A 23,011-nucleotide genomic window follows, 5' to 3' on the forward strand; every position below is an offset into this window, starting at 1 on the left:
TTATATGATGGAAGGGACAAATAAATTCAAGGGATTAGATCTGATAGACAGAGTACCTGAAGAACTATGGATGGAGGTTTCTGTCATTGTACAGGAGGCAGTTATCAAGGCCATCCCCAAGAAAAAGAAATGCAAAAAGGCAAAATGATTGTCTGAGGAGGCCTTACAAATAGCTGAGAAAGGAAGAGATGCTAAAGGCAAAGGAGAAAAGGAAAGATATACCCATTTAAATGCAGACTTCAAAAGAATACATAGGAGATATAAGAAAGCCTTCCTCAGCGATCAGTGCAAAAAAAAAAAAAAAAATAGAGGAAAACAACAGAATGGGAAAGACTAGAGATCTCTTCAAGAAAATTAGAGATATCAAGGGAATATTTCATGCAAAGATGGGCGCAATATGGGACAGAAATGGTATGGACTTAACAGAAGCAGAAGAGACTCAGAAGAAGTGGCAAGAATACACAGAAGAACTGTACCAAAAAGATCTTCATGACCCAGATAACCATGATGGTGTGATCACTCACTTAGAGCCAGATATTCTGGAATGAGAAGTCAAGTGGGCCTTAGGAAACATCACTACGAACAAAGCTAGTGGAAGGGATGGAATTCCAATTGAGCTATTTCAAATCCTAAAAGATGATGCTGTGAAAGTGATGCACTCAAAATGCCAGCAAATTTGGAAAACTCAGCAGTGGCCACAGGACTGGAAAAGATCAGTTTTCATTCCAATCCAAAGAAAGGCAATGCCAAAGAATGTTCAAACTACCACACAATTGCACTCATCTCACAGGCTAGCAAAGTAATGCTCAAAATTCTCCAAGCCAGGCTTCAACAGTACATGAACTGTGAACTTCCAGATGTTCAAGCTGGTTTTAGAAAATGCAGAGGAACCAGAGATTAAATTGCCAACATTTATTGGATCATTGAAGAAGCAAGAGAGTTCCAGAAAAACATCTACTTCTGCTTTATTGACTATGTCAAAGCCTTTGACTGTGTGGATCACAACAAACTATGGAATATGCTTAAAGAAATGGGAATACCAGGCCACCTTACCTGCTTCCTGAGAAATCTGTATGTAGGTCAAGAAGCACCAGTTAGAACCGGACATGGAACAACAGACTGGTTCTAAATTGGGAAAGGAGTACATCAAGGCTGTATATTTTCACCCTGCTTATTTAACTTATATGCAGAGTACATTATGCAAAATGCCAGGCTGGAAGAAGCACAAGCTGGAATCCAGATTGTCGGAAGAAATATCAATGGCAGAAAGCAAAGAAGAACTAAAGATCCTCTTGATGAAAGTGAAAGAGGAGAGTGAAAAAGTTGGCTTAAAACTCAACATTCAGAAAACTAAGATCATGGCATCTGGTCCCATCACTTCATGGCAGATATATGGGGAAACAGTGGAAACAGTGAAAGACTTTATTTTCCTGGTTTCCAAAATCACTGCAGATGGTGACTGCAGCCATGAAATTAAAAGATGCTTACTCCCTGGAAGAAAAGTTATGACCAACCTAGACAGCATATTGAAAAGCAGAGACATTACTTTGCCAACGAAGGTCCATCTAGTCAAGGCTATGGTTTTTCCAGTGGTCATGTATGGATGTGAGAGTTGGAATGTGAAGAAAGCTGAGCACAGAAGAATTGATGCTTTTGAGCTGTGGTGTTGGAGAAGACTCTTGAGAGTCTTTTGGACTGCAAGGAGTTCCAACCAGTCCATTCTAAAGGAGATCAGTCCTGAGTGTTCATTGGAAGGATTGATGTTGAAGCTGAATCTCCAATACTTTGGCCACCTGATGAGGAGAACTGACTCATTTGATAAGACCCTGATGCTGGGAAAGATTGAAGGCAAGACGGGATGAGAAGGGGATGACAGAGAATGAGATGATTATATGGCATCACTGACTCAATGGACATGAGTTAGTAAGCTCCGAAAGTTGGTGATGGACAGGGAAGCCTGGCATGCTGTAGTTGATGGGGTCACAAAGAGTCAGACACAACTAAGTGACTGAACTGAACTGAAAGGTAAAATGTGTTGGAAATAGAAAGATGATTGTCCTGTAAACCAGATCTGTAGCCTAGGCTGCTGGTTACATACAGAAGGTGTGGATAGAGAAGGGAGTATGTTTTCATACTGAAAACAGTATGAAAACTGAGTTGAGTTTTATTGTGTTGTTTTCTAATGTGAAAACTGAGTTGAGTATTTATTGTTTTCTAATGTGAGCAAGTGTGACTTAGTCTTACTGAGACCCTCTGACTAACCATGCAGAAGAGAAGTAAGTTTTCAGGTTTGAGTATGTTGTATCTGATATGCTTTTGAGCCATGTTTTGAAGGAAGGTCCTTAAGGGTAAGGCGGACTTATTAAGTCTAGAGATGAGGAGTTAATTTGTTACTGGAGTCGTTGATTTGGATATTGGTATCTTGATAGTGACTGAATTCATGTGAGCAGGAAGGGTTTGTTGAAGAAAATATGTTAGGTGAAAAATTTTTTAAAGGCCTTTGGCACAATTCTTGGAAAGACCAACAATGAAAAATATATCAACAAGACTTCAGAGGGAAGCCAGAGAGAAGAAAGAAAATAGGAAGAGAAGATACATGGAGATACTAAAGGATAAGATATGTCTAAAAAAAAGGAATAAATAGTAATGTCTTAGTTTGGGTTGTCCTATAAAAGCCTAAGAAAAAGATTTGGGTGTAGATAATTCATTTGGGTGTGTAGTAATTTCAAGAGAAAAAAACGGGGATACAGGAAGAGTAAGACTGAAGGAAAAAAGAAAACCAGTGGCATGTATTTTATTGCTTTTATTCACTTGTGAATAAAATTGTGTCCAGCAAGAATACTGGAAATGGGTTTCCATTTCCTCTTCCAGGATATCTTCCTGATCCAGGGATTGAACCTATGTCTCCTTCATCTCCTGAATTGGCCAGTGGATTCTTTACCACTGAGCCCCCTGTGAAGCTCCACATTTTATTGAGTTGTTTTCTAATGTGAAAACTGAGTATTTATTGTTTTCAGTTGTGGGCAAGTGTAGCTTAATCTTATTGAGACTCTCTGAATGTTCCTTATAATTGTCTTTTCAAAGGTTAAGGAGGTGATACACACACGCACACACACACACACACACAGAAGTCGCTCAGTCGTGTCCGACTCTTTGCGACCCCATGGATTGTAGCCCACCAGGCTCCTCTGTCCATGGAATTTTCCAGGCATGAATACTGGAGTGGGTTGCCGTTTCCTTCTCCAGGAAGGAGGTGATATAAGGTAATCATTAAACTCAAGTCCCTCATTGGTTGAATATTACCTACTTCTTTCCCCATCTCCAAACTGCCATGTAACTCTAGCCGGAGATAAGCAAGTTTTCTAGGCTTCTCAGAAAGCTGTGAGTTGGAAATCTTGAGTGGACTCTCCACCATAGTTACAGGTGAGGGCAGAGTTGTCCAGCTTACAAGAATAGAGGGGTTGCATGGGGCATCATTCATGTCTGCTACTAGTTTTCAATGCTGTTCATATAACAATAAGAAAATCTTTGCAAAGTATTGCATTATTGGTAATCATTGGGAAATTTGGAAATGTAAGAGGATTATTAAGGAATAGAAGGAATGGAAGCTATTTAAAGTTTAACATTTCAGTGTTTAAACTTTCAATGAAAAGAAGACAATGAAATAATGAGTGTAGACCAGTCTTTCAATAAATTGATTGAGAAAAGGAAGGAGAAAAATAGAGTGGTAGATGGAGAGCTACTTATGCTCAATTGAGAGGAACTTTTTGAAGACAGGAATATCATGTAGTGAATTAACAGCAAGAACTTTGGATCCAGATTGCCTAGGTTCAAATCCTGGCTACAATACTAACTAGCTGCTTGACTTTACATATATTATTTAAATTATCTGTGCGTCAGTTTCATCATCTGTAGCATAAACATAATGGGAATAACTAAATGGCAACTCACTGCAGTATTCTTGCCTGGAGAATTCCATGGACAGAGAAGCCTGGCAGGCTACAGTCCATACAGTTCATGATGTGGCAAAGAATCAAACACAACTGAGTGACTAACACTTTCACTTTCCTAAGGTTGTTGTAAGAATTAAATAAGTAAATGTGAGTACTGTTCAGTCAAGTTTTGGGGAAATAGATTGTAATATCCAAGGATTAGATATTATTTTTATAACTATTAACTGAAGAGGTGGTTGTTGTTTATTCACTAAGTCGTGTCCAAATCTTTGCAAACCCATGGACTATAGCATGCCAGGCTTCCCTGTCCTTCACTCTCTCCTGGAGTTTGGTCAAACTCATGTTCATTAAAATGGTAGAGAGGTGAGTTTATTTAAAAGCTATTTGGCTGGAGCCAACAATACAGAGAGAACACTGAACATACCAGATAGAAAGTATAGCAGATGAGGTAATGATTCTGTGAAGGGGTGAGGGAATGATATCCAAACACAACTTAACAGTTAGTTTCATATGAGAGAAAAGACACTTTTTCCATTATGGCAAGAGAAAGAAGGAAAGAGGGAAAAATATAGGTAAGTTTCTAAATGAGTTAATAGATATCCTTGTGTGAAGGCTCCTATTCCTCTGAAATTTTAGGTAAGGTGATTATCTATGAATGAAAGAATTTGTCAGGGGAGGGAAGTGAAAGTGTTTTGACAGCATAGAATGCTATAAGTTGTCCTATTAAAAAATGAAAAATAACTGAAGAAAGAAGTGAAAGTCAAGGGAGAAAGGCAAAGATATACCCAAGGCAAAGATATACCCAAGGGAAAGATATACTCTGCATTCACAGAGTTCCAAAGAGTAACAAGAAGAGATAAGAAGGACTTCATAAATGAACAATGCAAAGAAATATAGAAAAACAATAGAATGGGAAAGACTAGAGATCTCTTCAAAGAAATTGGAGAAATCAAGGGAACATTTCATACAAGGATGGGCATGGTAAAGGACAGAAACAGTAGGACCTAACAGAAGCAAAGAGCTTAAGAAGATGCGACAAGGATACACAGAACTATACAAAAAAGGTCTTATGACCTGGATGACCACGATAGTATGTCACTCATCTAGAGCCAGCCACCCTGGAATGTGAAGTCAAGAGGGCCTTAGGAAGCAATGCTGCAAACAAAGCTAGAGGAGGTGATGGCATTCCAGCTGAACTCTTTCAAATCCTAAGAGTATGCTGTTAAATTGGTGTACTCAATATCCTAGCAAATTTGGAAAATTTGGCAGTGGTCACAAGACTGGAAAAAGTCACTTTTCATTTCAATCCCAAAGAAGGGCAATGGCAATGTTCAGACTACCAAACAGTTGCTCCTATTTCACAAGCTGGCAAAGTTATGCTCAAAATCCTTCAAGCTACACTTCAGTAGTATATGAACAGAGAACTCTTGATGTACAAGCTGGATTTAGAAAAGGCAGAGGAACAGTAGGTCAAATTGCCAATATTTGTTGGATCATGGAAAGCAAGGGAGTTCAGACAAACATCTCCTTCTTCTTCATTGACCATGTTAAAGCCTTTGACTGCATGGATTACAACGAACTATGGAAAATTCAAAATATGAGCGTACCAGACCACCTTACCTGTCTCCTGAGAAATCCATATGCAGGTCAAAAAGCAACAGTTAGAACTGGACATGGAACAACAGGCTGGTTCAACATTGGGAAAGGAGTATGACAAGCCTATGTGTTGTCACCCTGTTTATTTAACTTATATGCAGAATACATCATGTGAAATGCTGGGATGGATGACTCACAAGCTGGAATTATGATTGCTTGGAGAAATATCAACAACCTCAGATAAGCACATGATATCACTCTAATGGCAAAAAGTGAAGACAAACTCAAAAGCCTCTTCATGAGGGTGAAAGAGTAGAGTGAATAACATCAATTAAAGTGCAACATTCCAAAAACAAAGATCATGACACTGGGTCTCATCACTTCATGGCAAACAGAGGGGAAAAAGTGGAAGCAATGACAAATGTTATTTCCTTGGGCTCTAAAACCACTGCAGACAGTGACTGTAGCCATGAAATTAAAAGACACTTGCTCCTTGGAAGGAGAGCTTTGGCAACCCTAGACAGCATAGTGAAAAGCAGAAACATCACTTTGCTGACAAAGGTCCATATGGTCAAAGCTACAGTTTTTCCAGTACTCATGAAAAGATATGAGAGTTAGATAATAAAGAAGGCTGAGTGCCAAAGAATTGATACTTTCAAATAGTGGTGCTGGAAAAGACTCTTAAGAGTCCCTTGGACAGCAAGAAGATCCAACCAGTCAGTCCTAAAAGAAATCAATCCTGAATATTCATTGGAAGAACTGTTGCTGTAGCTGAATCTCACATACTTTGGCCACCTGATGCAAAGAGCCAACTCAGTGGAAAAGATGTTGATGGCGAGAAGGATGGAGGGCAGGAGAAGAAGGCAGTGAGAGAGGATGACATGATTGGTTGGCATCACTGACTCAGTGGACATGAATTTGAGCAAATCTGAGACAGTGGAGGACAGAGGAGCCTGGAAGGCAACAATCCATGGGGTTGCAGAAAGTTGAACATGAATTAGAGATTGAACAAAACATTGAAAAATAACAGAGTGATTAGATGATTATGGTATGTCACTCTGTTCAGTTCAGTTCAGTTCAGTCGCTCAGTCGTGTCCGACTCTCTGTGACCCCATGAATCGCAGCACGCCAGGCCTCCCTGTCCATCACCAACTCCCAGAGTTCACTCAGACTCAGGTCCATCGAGTCAGTGATGCCATCCAGACATCTCATCCTCTGTCGTCCCCTTCTCCTCCTGCCCCCAATCCCTCCCAGCATCAGAGTCTTTTCCAATGAGTCAACTCTTCGCATGAGGTGGCCAAAGTACTGGAGTTTCAGCGTCAGCATCATTCCTTCCAAAGAAATCACAGGGCTGACCTCCTTCAGAATGGACTGGTTGGATCTCCTTGCAGTCCAAGGGACTCTCAAGAGTCTTCTCCAACACCACAGTTCAAAAGCATCAGTTCTTTGGCACTCAGCTTTCTTCACAGCCCAACTTTCCCATCCATACATGACCACTGGAAAAACCATAGCCTTGACTAGACGAACCTTTGTTGGCAAAGTAATGTCTCTGCTTTTGAATATGCTATCTAGGTTGGTCATAACTTTCCTTCCAGGGAGTAAGCATCTTTTAATTTCATGGCTGCAGTCACCATCTGCAGTGATTTTGGAGCCCCCCAAAATAAAGTCTGACACTGTTTCCACTGTTTCCCCATCTATTTGCCATGAAGTGATGGGACCAGATGCCATGATCTTTGTTTTCTGAATGTTGAGCTTTAAGCCAACTTTTTCACTCTCCACTTTCACTTTCATCAAGAGGCTTTTGAGTTCCTCTTCACTTTCTGCCATAAGGGTGGTGTCATCTGCACATCTGGGGTTATTGATATGTCAGTCTGTACTCTTGCTGAATTAAGGATCAAAATCATTTTCTTATATGCACCCACAAAGAGAGGCACACAAACACACAGATTGAGAAAAAGTGCAGTAATAGAGATCAAAGCATTCAGAGCAGGAAGGCACTCTAAAGGATTTCTGAAGTATCCAAGCACGTATTTTAACACTGTTATAATGATAATAATGACTGTTTCAATTTCTGGCATTCATCTATCCCCCTTGGCCTTTATTCTATAATTGCTAAAAATTAACTTTCTAAAATCACTTCATGGGAAATAGATGGGGAAACAGTGGAAACAGTGTCAGACTTTATTTTTCTGGGCTCCAAAATTACAGCAGATGGTGACTGCAGCCATGAAATTAAAAGACGCTTACTCCTTGGAAGGAAAGTTATGACCAACCTAGATAGCATATTCAAAAGCAGAGACATTACTTTGCCAACAAAGGTCTGTCTAGTCAAGGCTATGGTTTTTCCAGTGGTCATGTATGGATGGGAGAGTTGGGCTGTGAAGAAAGCTGAGTGCAGAAGAATTGATGCTTTTGAACTGTGGTGTTGGAGAAGACTCTTGAGAGTCCCTTGGACTGCAAGGAGATCCAACCAGTCCATTCTAAAGAAGATCGGTCCTGGGTGTTCTTTGGAAAGAATGATGCTAAAGCTGAAACTCCAGTACTTTGGCCACCTCATGTGAAGAGTTGACTCATTGGAAAAGACTCTGATGCTGGGAGGGATTGGGGGCAGGAGGAGAAGGGGACGACAGAGGATGAGATGTCTGGATGGCATCACTGACTTGATGGACGTGAGTTTGAGTGAACTCTGGGAGTTGGTGATGGACAGGGAGGCCTGGCATGGGATCATGAGATCGCAAAGAGTCAGACATGACTGAGCAACTGAACTGAACTGAAAATTGTTTTACCTGAACAATTTATTTTGTAGTTAAGTATTTTCCTCTAATTGCTAAGTACATTGAATTCTCATTACTACTATTATTTTCAATTACTTGCTCAGTTAACTCTTAAACAGTTTTTCTCTGACTTTTGTCAAACTTTTTTGAAATCTGGCCATTTTGAAAACAAAAATATAAAAAGAAAGAGAGAGAGAGAGAAAAGGAAGAAGGAAGGGAGGAAGGAAGGAAAGAAGGAAAAGGTATGATATACAATTTCCAATTTTTTAAAAATCTTGCTTTTATATTCAAATATATTTTGTGAAATATCTAAATAGATACTGCTAGTTTCCATACACAAGAGGTCAAGTGTCTGCTTGTAATGGAAGATCATTCTGGGTGGAAGAATAACTATTTTTATCTAGTAACATTTTCTGTAAGAATTTTAAGATCACCCATTAGGTTGTAAATTTGATAGATTTCCAAGTCAAATTGATACATATTCATTACCACAAAAATCTTTCCCCATATTCTTACAGCTAAAGAATTCACTTTCTTATAGTGAAACCCATATTTGATTTCCAGCTTTCCAAAAAGACAAAGTAAAATGAAGAAAAAAAAGAAGGTATTTCACACAGATTTTTGCAGGGAGAAAAAAAAACAACTTTACAACCATGGAAAATGTACCATTAGCTTTTAATTTTGTTTACATTTAACATGTTGAAAGTCAAATTTAGGTATATTTGGATTCATTTATTATTATTTGACTTAATCTATTATGCTGCTTGAAAGGATTTCACATAATAATGAGGAATCCATTTTTGCTAAAAGAAACCTTTTCTTCAGTAAGTGTCAGTTGAACATTTTGCTGTTTATAACATTTTTTTGAAAATGATTCAATATCTGCTATAAATATTTTAGAAATACTACTTGGCAAACTCACTTACATGAAACCTAACTTTTAATGTCTATATAAAAAGGGATTCTTTTATTTTAAAATATAATAACACAATAGATTAATTTACCATGTAAATAAATGACAATGTTGAAAATATCTTTGGAAAACTTATGATACCTTAGTAATAAATCCAATGATGATTGGATTAAATATAAACAAAAAAGTTTGGTCTTTATGGGAAATTTTAAATATTTTATGGATTGTTATTTTTCTCATTATATTTAAAATTTACAACATCTAATCATTTAAAATAAACCTTAATTTTTATTCTGTAAGAAAAACATCATTTTTATATGTTGTATTTATATTGCACATAAGATGTATTTTAATTCAATTGGATTTTTAAACTATTTGCTATTTAGTGATTTTTCCCAATAATTACTTGTAAGTAGAATAATGTTTTAATAGCATGACTAAATTATACAATGGTTTATACGAATGTGTAATGCATTTTTTGTTATTCATTGCCCTTTATTGTCATTTACAAAGGTGTTCTATTCTTCTATTTTTCCAAATAAAACTATTCTGAAGATAACAGTGAAAAATATGTTTTTAGAAATAAGAATTGCAGCCATGTTATTCTGAATATCACAATAAGTATAGAGTTTTTAAGGAGGATCTTATGGTAATAATATCTATCTCTGTAGCAAACCTGTACTATGTCAGGAAGTGAGGGCTGTAAAAAACCCTCATGTTTTAAGTTTAAATGGCAACCCACTCCAGTGTTCTTGCCTGGAGAATACCAGGGACAGGGGAGCCTGGTGGGCTGCCATCTATGGGGTTGCATAGAGTCGGACACAACTGAAGCAACTTATCAGCAGCAGAGGCAACACTAAAGGAGTTTAGTGAGTTGCACCTTTTTTTCTTTCCTCTTGTTTGTTTTTGAATTAAAAATTTATTTTTGGTGTATCCTGAAAATGCATAATACAAAGTATATGTAATGATAAATAAAACTTTAAAAATCTTTTATTTATTTTGCCTATATTTGGTATAATGACCTATGTAATACTTTTCTTTTTTGCCTATTTGTAAGACAGTTAAATGAACCTTATGAATTATGTGAGTAAAATAGAATATTCTGGAAATGTATCATAAAGTAGCTATTATCAAATATATTCTAAAAAGAACAAGTGTGCTAAGATGCTTCAATCATATCCAACTCTTTGAGATCCTATGGACTATATCCCTCCAGGCTCCCTGTGCATGGATTTCCCAGGCAAAAATACTAGAGTGAGTTGCCATTTCCTTCTCCAAGGGATTTTCCCAATGTAGGGGTTGAACCTACGTCTCTTACTCCTGCCTTGGCAGGCATATTCTTTACCACTAGCACCACCTGGGAAGCCCTTAATAGCAATGTTTGTGCATGCTAAAGAGAATAACTTATTTTGGTTGGCATATGTTTTTGAAACTCACTGATATATATGTATGCCTATATATTATATATACATATATATATTCACAGATATCTATTGATGATTATCCATAGTCAGTTTATTATTTGAAGCACTGAATATTTTCAAATCATTTTATTAAACCAAAACTAAATTTGTTATCTAATAAAATTCCATATAAATAGCTTGAGGAATGTAGTGTTTGTATATACTAATATTAATTAAGCTAAGTATATTCTTGGCCATAAAACTGGTAGAGCTTTCATATGAAACATGAAAGACACTTACTCTTCCAGGGCATAGTGACAAAAGAGAATGCAGGAGGCAGAGCACGAGAGGCCCGTATTGGCCAAGGAGTTGGACTGACCTGAGTGGCCATTAAAAGGCTTTAAGGAAAAGAGTGACAATAAGCCTAACATTTTAAAAAGATTTCTCTGTCCGGATTATGAAAAATGAATTAGGATTGTAAGAAGGCATGTGCAAATAGATACAAAGAATGTGGTTAGAAAGCTAGGAATTAGTTTAAAGGATAAAGTTACTTTGACTAGAATGATAATAATAGTGATGTAGGGGAAAGGCAAATTATTAAAACTTTGGCAGGTCAAATTTACATAATTTGGTATATAATTTGGTAATGTCTTAAGGATTAAGATGAAGGAGTTATTTTTGTTTAGTCGCTGCTCCTCTGTCCATGGGATTTTCCAGGCAGGAATACTGGAGTGGGTTGCCATTTCCTTCTCCAAGGGATCTTCTCACCTAAGGATTGAACTGGAGTCTCCTGTTTTGGCAGACATATCCTTCACCATTGAGCCACTAGGGAAGCCCAGGATGAAGGAGTGAACGTGAAAGTCACTCAGTTGTGTCCAACTCTTTGTGACCCCAGGGACTATACAGTCCATGGAATTCTCCAGGCCAGAATACTGGAGTTATACTGTCCTTTCCCTACTCCAGGGGATCTTTTCAACCCAGGAATCGAACCCAGGTCTCCCTCATTGCAGGTGGATTCTTTACCAGCTGAGCCACAAAGTACTGGGGAACATTAAAATAAGAATGATTCAGTTTTCTGGGAAGGGTATTATTTCATGAACAGAAAAACAATATAAATGTAATTTAAAGGTTTTTTTTTTTAATTGCTTACCTTTACCGAGCCATCATTCTAGTTCACTGCTTTTAACTAGACGATGTCAGAGAGATGATCACATTTGCAATTTCCATCTTCACTTCTTATTTCCAGTCACTCTCAAATCATTTGCAACTTGTTTTGAATTGTTCCCTCTCCTATTGTATACACAGAGTCCAATGAAACCACCAACTGCAAAGTCACCAAAAACTTTACTGAACCTAACTCAGTGGATACTTTTTAGTTCCCCTCTATTGAGGCATCCCAGATTTTTCAGGAATAAAAGGATGCCTTTAAATTACTTCTTAATTTCATATATCAATATATTTCTAATCTGAACACAATAAACTTAAGAAACTAAAAACTCAAAGGAAATGAAAAAATGTTTGGAATTAAAATGAGTTCTAGGAATTTCAAGAAATATTCAAAAGTGCAGAAAAATGTAGAAAAAAATTATGGATTATAGGGAAATGTAGGAGTAAACACAGAGAAAAAATATATGAAATAAGTGATAGGAAACATGGACCATATCCAGCTAAGTGAATTCATTATCCCAAAGCCCCACATCCCACTAGAGGAGTTCAACGTAGAATTCTGTCATGTAGTCTGAGTCTAACAGAAATATTTTCAGACAAAAAAAGTCATTCCAAAAACCTATATTCCCACTCAATAGTTCTTAGTTGTTTACTTTGGGATTGGTTCCAGCAACCTGAATAAATAAACCAAAAGGAAAACATAGGATCTAGGAACAGTGAACCCAACCAGGGACGTTGTAGGGAAATCATAAAGGAAAATCTCTGAAGAAAACTCAATAGATATTGGGTAGGATAAGGAAGCTGGGAAAATATGACACTAAAATAAGAGCTATTTGTGCAAGAAATAAAAGTCATTTAAAAATCCATGAAAGAAAAGAAAATGTCATCAGATGCTCCACTTATCATCATGACACATGATCAGAATAATGCAGACACTTTATGGGTTTGGTAGGTTCAATTATGAGTACAAAAGTATATCCACTTTTACATCTTAAAAGTAGAGACAACCAAAGTTAGACAGTAGGATGAAGGAGGGAGTTTGTTACTTTCATCTAGTAAATTTGCCTAGGGTTCTCTGAAAAAAAAATAAAGGTATAAATAGATTATGTCAAGTTATAAAGGGATAGGGAAGAATTAGCACTAGTAACAGAATTCTAGCATGAGAGAAGGACTGAAAAGATATGGGGGACTGTAAGTAGTTAAACCTCTTTCCTATGGCAAAAAGTCAGTAAATGATACCTATAATTAATCCGTATGAGAAATAGAGACAGAAGCATATTGCTTAGAGATATGGACTAAACACCTTTGGTCGCAGGACAGGAATAGAGATGCAGACATAGAAAATGGACTTGTGGACATAGTGTGGTAAGGACAGGGTGGAATGAATTGAAAAAGTAGTATTGATATATATACATTGCTGCTGCTAAGTCGCTCAGTTGTGTCCTACTCTTCGCGACCCCATGGACTGTAGCCTACCAGGCTCCTCCGTCCACGGGGTTTTCCAGGCAAGAACACTGGAGTGGGGTGCCATTGCCTTCTCCAATATATACACCACCATATGTCAAATAGATAGCTAGTGGGAAGCTGCTATATGACACAGGGAGCCCAACCTGGCACTCTGTGACAACCTAGAGGGGTGGGATTCAGGATGGATTGGAGAGAGGCTCAAAGCTCAAGAAGGAGGGGAAATATATATATATATATATATATATATATATATATATATGCTGCTAAGTCGCTTCAGTTGTGTCCAACTCTGTGCGACCCCATAGATGGCAGCCCAACAGGCTCCCCCATCCCTGGGACTCTCCAGGCAAGAATCCTGCTGTGGGTTGCCATGCCCTCTCCATATATGCATATATATCTATATCTATCTATCATCTATAGATATATATAGTTAGAGCTGATTTGTGTTGTTGTATGGCAGAAACCAACACAACATTGTAAGGCAATTATCCTCTAATTAAAAATAAATAAAAATGATGGCATGGGAGAAGTGAGACTGCTGGAATGGGCAATGAATATTTGTAATTGTTATAAACACTCTATTTGAGCTCATTTCTACTATTGTCAGGGAGAAAGAAAATTTCTTCTATCCTTCTAGGTTCTTCCTTTTGGTCTAAGAACGAAATTAAATTGAGCCAGTGAACAGGTGAAAACCACATTTAATTTTTGGTATGTATATGAATCCCACATAATTGCTAGGGTCAGAGACCCCACATACAGGGGAGGTTCAGAGACAAAGAGGTACACTAAGGTGTATATGCTATCCTGGGAATGGGAGAAGGATCTGGGACTCTCAAAGACAGGAGAGTAACTCACAGAATGATTAAAAAAGAAGAGGGTTGGTGGGTAGTTAGATGTTTATCCACTCATACAGATGGGGCCACTTAGATAAAACTCTCTGGAAATAACTCTTTCTCTGGGAAAATTCCCCAATTTAAATTATCCTAGGTAATTAAGCAAAGGGAAATAGTTTCTCTTGAGCCAACAGGGTCTCCACTGCCTATAGCAAAAAATAGTCAACATGAAAAAGTGGTGCATATTGGGGTTGCCTCTTCTGAAACCCTATACTATCATGTACATGCATTATATATGTCATATACATGTGTATTATATAATTGTTGCTGCTGCTTTTCATTCACTAAGTCCTGTCCAACTCTTTGTGACAACATGGACTCTAGCATGCCGGGCTTCTCTGTCTTCCACTATCTGTCAGAGTTTGCTCAAATTCATGTCCATCTCATGCTGTGTCACTCCCACCTCCTCCTGCTCTCAATCTTTCCCACCATAAAGGTCTATTTCAGTGAATTGGTTCTTCCCATCAGGTGGCCAGAGTATTGGAGCTTCACCTTCAGCAACAGTCCTTTCAATGCATATTCAAGGTTGATTTCCTTTAGGATTTTGATCTCCATGCAGTCAAAGGGACTCTCAAGAATCCTTTCCAGCACCACAATTCAAAAGCATCGATTCTTTGGTGCTCAGCCTTCTTTAGGATCTAACTCTCACACCCATCCATGACTACTGGAAACCGTAGCTTTGACTATATGGACCCTTGTCAGCAAAGTGGTCTCTCTAAGTTTGTTTAGTGATGTCTCTATGCTGTCTAGGTTTGTCAAAGCTTTTCTTCCAAGGAGAAAGCATCTTTTAATGGATGTGAAAAAGCATCTTTTTCATGGCCGCAGTCACCATCCACAGTGATTTTGGAGCCCAAAATAATGAAGTCTGTCACTGTTTCCACTTTTTCCTCATCTATTTGCCATGAAGTGATGGGACCGGGTGACATGATCTTAGTTTTTTGAATGTTGAGTTTTAAGCCAACTTTTTCACTCTCCTGTTTCACCTTCATCAAGAGGTTCTTTAGTTCCTCTTTGCTCTCTGCCATTAGGGTGGTACATCAGCATATCTGAGGTTATTGATATTTCTCCCCGCAATCTTGATTCCAGCTTGTACTTTGTCCAGCCCAGCATTTCTCATGATGTACTCTGCTTATAAGTTAAACAAGCAGGGTGACAATATATAGCCTTGTTGTACTCCTTTCCCAATTTTGAACCAGTTCATTGTTCCATGTCCAGTTCTAATTGCTGTTTATTTACTCTCATGCAGGTTTCTCAAGAAACAGGTAAGGTGGCCTGATACTCCCATCTCTTTAAGAATTTTCCAATTTTGTTGTGATCCATACAGTCAAAGCGTTTAGCATAGTCAATAAAGAAGAATTAGATGTTTGTCTGGAACTTCCTTGCTTTCCATGATCCAATGAATGTTGGCAATTTGATCTCTTGTTCCTCTGACTTTTTTAAACCCAGCTTGTACATCTCAAAGTTCTTGGTTCACATACTGCTGAATCCTAGCTTGGAGGATTTTGAGCATATCTTTACTAGCATGTGAAATGAGAGTAATTATATGGTAGTTTGAACATTCTTTGGCATTGTCCTTCTTTGAGATTTGAATGAAAACTGTCCTTTTCCAGTCCTGTGGCCCCTGCTGAGTTTTCCAAATTTGCTGGTATATTGAATACAGCACTTAAGCAGCAGCATCTTTTAAGGTTTGAAATAGCTCAACTGGAATTCTGTCACCTCTACTAACTTTGTTCATCATAATGCTTCCTAAGGCCCACTTGACTTCACACTCCAGGATATCTGGCTCTAGGTTAGGGACCATACCATCATGGTTATCTGGGTCATGAAGGTCTATGTTGTGTAGTTCTGTATATTCTTGCCACCTCTTCTTAATCTCTTCTGCTTCTCTTAGGTCCTTACCATTTCTCTCCTTTATTGTGCTCATCCTTGCATGAAATTTTCCCTTTATATCTCCTATTTTATTGCAGAGATATCTAGTCTTACCCATTCTATTATTTTCCTCTATTTCTTTGCATTGTTCGTTTCAGAAGGCCATCTTACTTCTCCTTGCTATTCTTGGGAACTCTGCATTCAGTTGGGTATATCTTTCCTTTCTCCCTTGCCTTTTGCTTTTCTTCTTTGCTCAGCTATGTGTAAAGTCTCCTTATGCAACCACTTTGCCTTCTTGCATTTCTTTTTGTTTGGAATGGTTTTGGCCACTGCCTCCTATACAATGTTAAGAACCTCCGTCCATAGTTCTTCAGGCACTGTGTCTACCAATTATTGACTAGACTCTATTTGCACCTCTACTGTATTATCATAAGGGATTTTATTTAGGTCATACCTGAATGACCTAGTGGCTTTCCCTATTTTCTTCAATTTTAGCCTGAATTTTGCAATAAGGAGCTCAATAAGGAGCCCCAGTCAGGACCAGGTCTTATTTTTGGTGACTGTACAGAGCTTCTCCATCTTTGGCTGCAGAGAACATAATCAATCTGATTTTGGTATTGACCATCTAGTGATATCCATGTGTAGAGTTGTTTCTTGGATTGTTGTTTAAAAAGATATTTGCTATCACCAGTATGTTTTCTTGACAAAGCTCTGTTAGCCTTTACCTTGCTTCATTTTGTACTTCAAGGCTAAACTTACCAGTTATCTCTTGTATTCTTGATTTCCTACTTTTGCATTCCAATCTCCTATAATGATAAGGACATCTTTTTCTGGTGTTAGTTCTGGAAGGTGTTGTAGGTCTTTATAGAACCAGTCAACTTCAGCTTCTTATAACTTTAATTGCACAGAACATTTAAAATATAGAAGTACATTACACTTTTAAATGGGCACCTCTTTTATAGTTTGTAAATCCGACAATGAATTTTTGATTTTGTATATTCCAGAAATAATTGTATTTGAATCTTTGCTTTTCAAAAATTTATTGATCAGTTATCTATTATGCAGGTTATCTTTTATATACATATATGTATGCACATCACTAGAATTAACAGAAACTGTTATTTTATTTTTCATTTTTATTAATACTTTGCCAGCTTATGCATAATTTTAACACCTAGTTTATTTCCTGTCCCCCTACCATTAGATATCCTCTTCAAAAATTTGTTTATTATTTTTATTTCTTCACTTCACATGAAAGTGATATTTTTATTCATAAGAAATAGCTTTTCAGTAAGTGTTGTGTTCCAACATAATTCCCAAGTTCTCAGAGTATGGTTCAGTATCTCTTCTCTCCAAATATACTCGTTTTGAGTGGCCCCTTATCCTTTGAAACTTTATCCTTCTTTGGATTTTGTTAACCAAGCTTTTCTGTCTGCTCTTACATCTTGCTGGCTAATATGAGTTCCCTTAACTTGCTCAAGGTCCATGACTCAACTGCTTTTAAAATATCGGTCCCACTTTTTGTCTTTTTATGTCTTCATTTGACGCATCCTTGCTGATCCCTTAGTCACTGACTCTGCGTGTTTTATCTTCTGAGTGCCTGACCTACATATAAGCATTAGAATGTGCCATGAGCATCTTAAACTTAGCTTGTCAGAAACTGGATTTCTTTTTCTTTCCCGTACACTCCCTCAAATGTACTTCCTTACGTCCTAAGATAACACAGTACTTGGCATATAGAAGTGGTTCTGATATTTTAGTGTATGGAGGACCTGTTAAAACACAACTGCCAGACTTTCTAATTCAGAGTTTCTTATTCAGTGGGCCTGGGGTAGAGACTATGAATGTGCGTTTCTAAGTTCCCAGGTTATACTGATGTTTTGGCAACCACACCTTGAGAACCACTGGCACACAGCAATCAATTAATACTTGTTAGATAAATCATTTCTATGAGTGAATGTTTAAAATATGTAATATATGCTCAAAGTCAACTGAACTCAGTAATGAACTGAACTCAGTAAATGACAAAAAAATATTCATAGAACTTCTGTCTGAAGAAACAAGGAAGATCCATTGGTATAACACCCTCTTACTGTAGATCATTAAACTGAAGTCTAAAGGGATTGGAAAGAAGGAAAAATAAGTAGACTCAACCCATCTTGACTTTCTGTGAAAATTAAGTAATTTTATGGGTCATATTTTTATTTAGCTAATCAAGTATTAGTTTTTTAACTTCAGAGATTATTCATACAGCAGATTATTATTTTTTTCTCTAGATAAGTAGACTTTTGCATCCAGGCACAAATTTCCCAAAATGATTAAAATGCTGCTAAATTTTAATGCTGCCTCCCATACCCCAGAGATGCATGTAGAGAGGGGAGAAATCTAGAGCTCAGTATGCCAGTTAACATTCAAGATTGTCATCACCCCAAGCACTGTATTGGCAAGCAATCAGCTGAGAAAAGTGAGTAGAGGTTACCTGACACATACTGGTCCTACAGAAAGAATTCTGCAGGTTAGAATTCTTCATTTTCCCAGAATCAAAAGGACTTTCATCAATGTTGTAAGTGTCCAAACTGTGGCAGCTCTGTTGTCTAAAGCTCTTTTATTGTTTTCCCAAGTTTGGATATTTGACAGAACTGACCAGTCTTCAGTTTTCCCTGGTGACTCAGTGGTAAAGAACCTGTTTGCCAATGCAGGAGACTCGCGTTTGATCCCTAGGTTCGAAAGATCCTCTGGAGAAGGAAACGGCAACCCATTCTAGTATTCTGGCCTGAGAAATCCTATGGACATAGGAGCCTGGTTGGCTATAGTCCTTGAAGTCACAAAAGAGTCAGTTTGGAGAGCACTCACCAACAAAGCTCTCAGTAGGTCTTTAAATAGTCCACTCAAATTAGTCGAATCAAGTAGGCTAGTTGCTAATCACTCATGCAGAAGTTAGCTTTGTGGATCTCCAGTGGTATTTCGGATCCTAAACAGTTCATCAAATATCCCACTGCCTTCTTCTTGGCTATAAGTAGAAATCAGATACACAAATGTTGCTAAAAATAAGGATAGAGCTTTTCCAGTCCAGCTGCAAATGAACTTTATCCTACACAGCAATCTTGTAGGATAGAGAAAAGCTGACACTTCTTTCCTTAGAACCAGCTGCACAAGGGGCCAAGCAGGCTGAATCCCAGGTCTCTAGCTAGGTGCAGGCTACTAAGATTAAGTGGGCACACAGACTCTGACTTCTTCAGGAAAAATTAACCCAGTCTTCTCAAGTACATACAAGAAGCCATTTACACACGATGCCAGTGACAGCACTGGTGCCTAAATTCAGAGCCTGAAATCATAATCAATTTGCTTCATATAAGTGTGTGTGTATATATATATATCTGAAGCCCATATTGGCTTTCCAGATGGCTCAGCAAGTAAAGAATCTTCCTGCAACCCCAAAGACCCAAGTTCCATCCCTGGGTCGGGAAGATCTCTGGAGGAGAACATGGCAACCCACTCCAGCATTCTTGCATGGAGAATCCCACCAATAGAGGAGCCTGGCTTCAGTTCATAGGGTTGTGAAGAGTCAGACATGACTTAAGCGACTGAACATGCACACACGCATATGCATATATATTTGTTGTTGTTCAGTTGCTAAGTAGTGTCTTGACTGGTTTGCGACCCCATGGACTGCAGCACACCCGGCTTCACTATGTCCTTCATCGTTTCCTGGAGTTTGCTGAAGCTCATGTCCATTGAGTCAGTGATGCCATCCAACCATCTCATCCTGTCACCCCCTACTTTTCTGCCCTCAATCTTTCCCAGCATCAGGTTCTTTTCCAAGAGTCGGCTCTTCACATCAGGTGGCCAAAATGTTGGAGCTTCAGCTTTAGCATCAGTCTTTCCAATGAATGTTCAGAGTTGATTTGCTGTAGGATTTACTGGTTTGATCTCCCTGCTGTCCAAGGGACTCTCAAGAGTATTATCAAGCACAACAGCTCAAAGTCATCAATATATGTGTGTGTGCGTGCCTACAATAGTAGTAAGCCTGCAGGCTTTACTTTAATATGTAAATGTGTGTGTATATATGTGTGTTACCTACTAGGGTTACTGTAGGTAACACCCACAGTAGTTAGGCCAGCAGGCTTTACTTTAAGGAACAGTCTGGTGACCAAGCAAAGGGATCTCATGACAAAGCTGTATTTCCTTTGAGAATACTAATCTCTAAAAGAGAATGTCCCCAAAATATGAATTTTATGAGTAAATAATGTACTTTAAAATATTTGAAGAAGTATAATACAATGGGTTGCTGTTTCCCATTAGGTATATTTATTAATTACCAGTTATTGTGGCAAGGAGTCCAGTCATCTAGATCTTCTGGCTTGAATTCTGTTATCAGGAAAAGATTTGAAACAAAAATATTCATAGATAATACACCAAATGTGTCGTGTTTAAGGAAAGATTTTTTCCATTATCTTCATCCAGTTTTATTACCTACCTTTTCATTTTTATTCAGCTTTATCATCTGCATGGTGGAACTAATTTAGGGGGTTCTAACCAGTTTTTTTCAAAGTATAGTCTTATGACTGCCTGCATTTGAAATATCAAGGGAATATTTCTCAAATTTAAATGTGTGTGAGTCATCCAGGGCATCTTTCTTAAGATGCAGATTCTGGTTTTTTAAAGCCTGAAATTCTCCTCTAATAAGCTACCAAGTAATATATGTGCTTCTGGGTTCCTGTTTGATTTGTAGGGACTTTTTTTTAAAGTGTGTGTTTATGTATATGAATATGTATATAAATTTACAAAGGCGGGTACCTCAACAGAATCAATATCTGGAGTTAGAAATGCAAATCATTCCCCAAAGACCACCTCATCGCAAGTTTTATGAACAATCAGGTTTAAGAAGTACTTATTTAAATAAAATTAAGTGTCTAAATTAAGTTTCAGCTATAAAACTATGTGGATCTAGTCTCATTCTGATATTTTTCCACATCCTAAATTCAAGTCAAACGTAGTCTCTTAATTTATAGGGCATGAGTGTTGCTTGAGGATATATGACTTACAAACAGTTGCCAAACTTTGTGCCTCCAGATTAAAATTTTAATTAGATCTTATCTTTGGCTATAAGATCTAAGATAAAACCTTTGTACTATCCAGAGTTATGAGATTCTTTTTCCAAATGCTAAACAGCAACTGCATACTTCTTTTAGAACTGCTTTTTCCTTTTAATGGCGTTACATTTTTTTTTTCTTGGCTCATCACTGGATTTTGGGGGCTACACCCAGTTCACTCTGAACTCCTTCCATGCTTCCTCTCCATAACTCTTCAGGTCTTTACAGGAAATGTTTACCTAAACAAATACCATCCATAGTATGTGACATAGAGTAGGTACTTTACAACCTAGTACAGTAATTCATTCACCTTAAAGAATTTCTTCATTTTGTTACTGTTACTCAAAAGTTGTTGAATATAGCATAACAAAATCACATCATGGTTTCTCATACAGCCTAACAACGTTTTCTAATTTCTGTTTTTTCCTTTTCTTACAGTATAAGCAAGTGGAACAATACATGTCATTCCATAAGTTACCAGCTGATATGCGTCAGAAGATACATGATTATTATGAACACAGATACCAAGGCAAAATCTTTGATGAGGAAAATATTCTCAATGAACTCAATGATCCTCTGAGAGAGGTAAGATTTATTGTCCTCAGTCTCCACGAGTGTGATCATTGTTTACTTTCTCTTTTCCTGGGAAATCCTCAATTCCATGTTTTGACATTACTCAAAAAAAATTAAAACAATGTTAAAACAGTTTTTCCCTTTATTCACCCTTATGTTCTCACGTTTACAGGCTCTGTGTTTTTAAAAAATGACTGGAGAATTGTTCTTCTAATTATGATTCTCAAGATACCAATTTATTTTCTGTATCCCTGGTTACAAGTCCTTTCTTTGGTACTCATTGTCCATAGCCTTCCTGTCTTCCACTTTCTCATCTCATGCTCACCAAATTGTTTCATTAACTTCTTTGTGATTTTCACTTTTTTCCTATTTTTGTTTTTCCTGTTCATCTCCTGGGCCCTGATCACAGACTGACTTGACCCTTGTGAGTCATTCATTTCCTATTACTTCATTAAAACACTTTGCAACATCTATAGCCACCTCTTTCCTCGAGTGGCCCTTCCTTCCCTCCCTAGATGTCTTCCCTCTGCCCACTGGAATGTTCAGGTCACCCCTAGATCAAAAGAGCATTCTCTTGATTGTGTTTCTTACACTGGTTTTCTCTTTCTCTTTTCTTTTACTACTAATCTGGAAAGGTTACTCTCTAATTATCTCCTACTGTGGTTCAATCTCCACTTCTTTACCAAAATCGTTTCCTTGAATATTTAGTGATGACAAATCACAAAAAATATCAGTGAACATTTAGTGATGACATCATTTGTCTTGGATCCATCGGCAGTTCTTTTCAACACTTAATAACACCTATAGCCTGAATCTTTTGAGGGAGCTCCTTTAACACTAAACCATTACTGTCTTTGGCTTTTCACTTTCCATTTCTGGATTTATTTTCTTATTTATTTCATCTAGCTCTTTAGTTCTGGAAATTTGACCTCCAAATTCTTGACATAATCTCTGTTGTCTTAAAACCTATATGATTTCCCTTTGCCATTGCTACATGATTTCCATTTGCCATACATATATAGTAAACTATGTATTAAAGTGATTATCTTCCATCACTAAGCCATTTATCCTTTGAAGTCTCTCTCTCTGTAAATATTTTATTCTTTTGAGTCATATAGAATGTAAAACTTTAGTCTTTTTTAATCTTTCTCTGCTCTGCACATCCAGTCAATCACCACATGCTATCAATTCACTGTAACAATGTATCTTACAGCTATGTCCTTATCTCTTTTACCAAGTTCATGACCCTAACCTTATTGCTCTCACATGGATTATTTGCACTATCCCTTTAGTTTATCTTGCAACCTTTG

At 37.6% G+C, this 23,011-nt stretch overlaps 1 protein-coding gene across 1 annotated transcript in view; it reads left to right on the forward strand.

Moving 5' to 3' along the window:
* Window positions 1-23,011, forward strand: part of HCN1 (hyperpolarization activated cyclic nucleotide gated potassium channel 1) — a 450,978-nt gene that overhangs the window by 353,545 nt on the left and 74,422 nt on the right. The window contains exon 5 of the mRNA NM_001206580.2: window positions 21,567-21,713. Coding sequence (NP_001193509.1) covers window positions 21,567-21,713 — 147 coding nt within the window. The remainder of the gene's footprint in view (window positions 1-21,566; window positions 21,714-23,011) is intronic.

The sequence above is a fragment of the Bos taurus genome, chromosome 20 (genome assembly GCF_002263795.3).
Source record: "Bos taurus isolate L1 Dominette 01449 registration number 42190680 breed Hereford chromosome 20, ARS-UCD2.0, whole genome shotgun sequence".
Taxonomy (NCBI): domain Eukaryota; kingdom Metazoa; phylum Chordata; class Mammalia; order Artiodactyla; family Bovidae; genus Bos; species Bos taurus.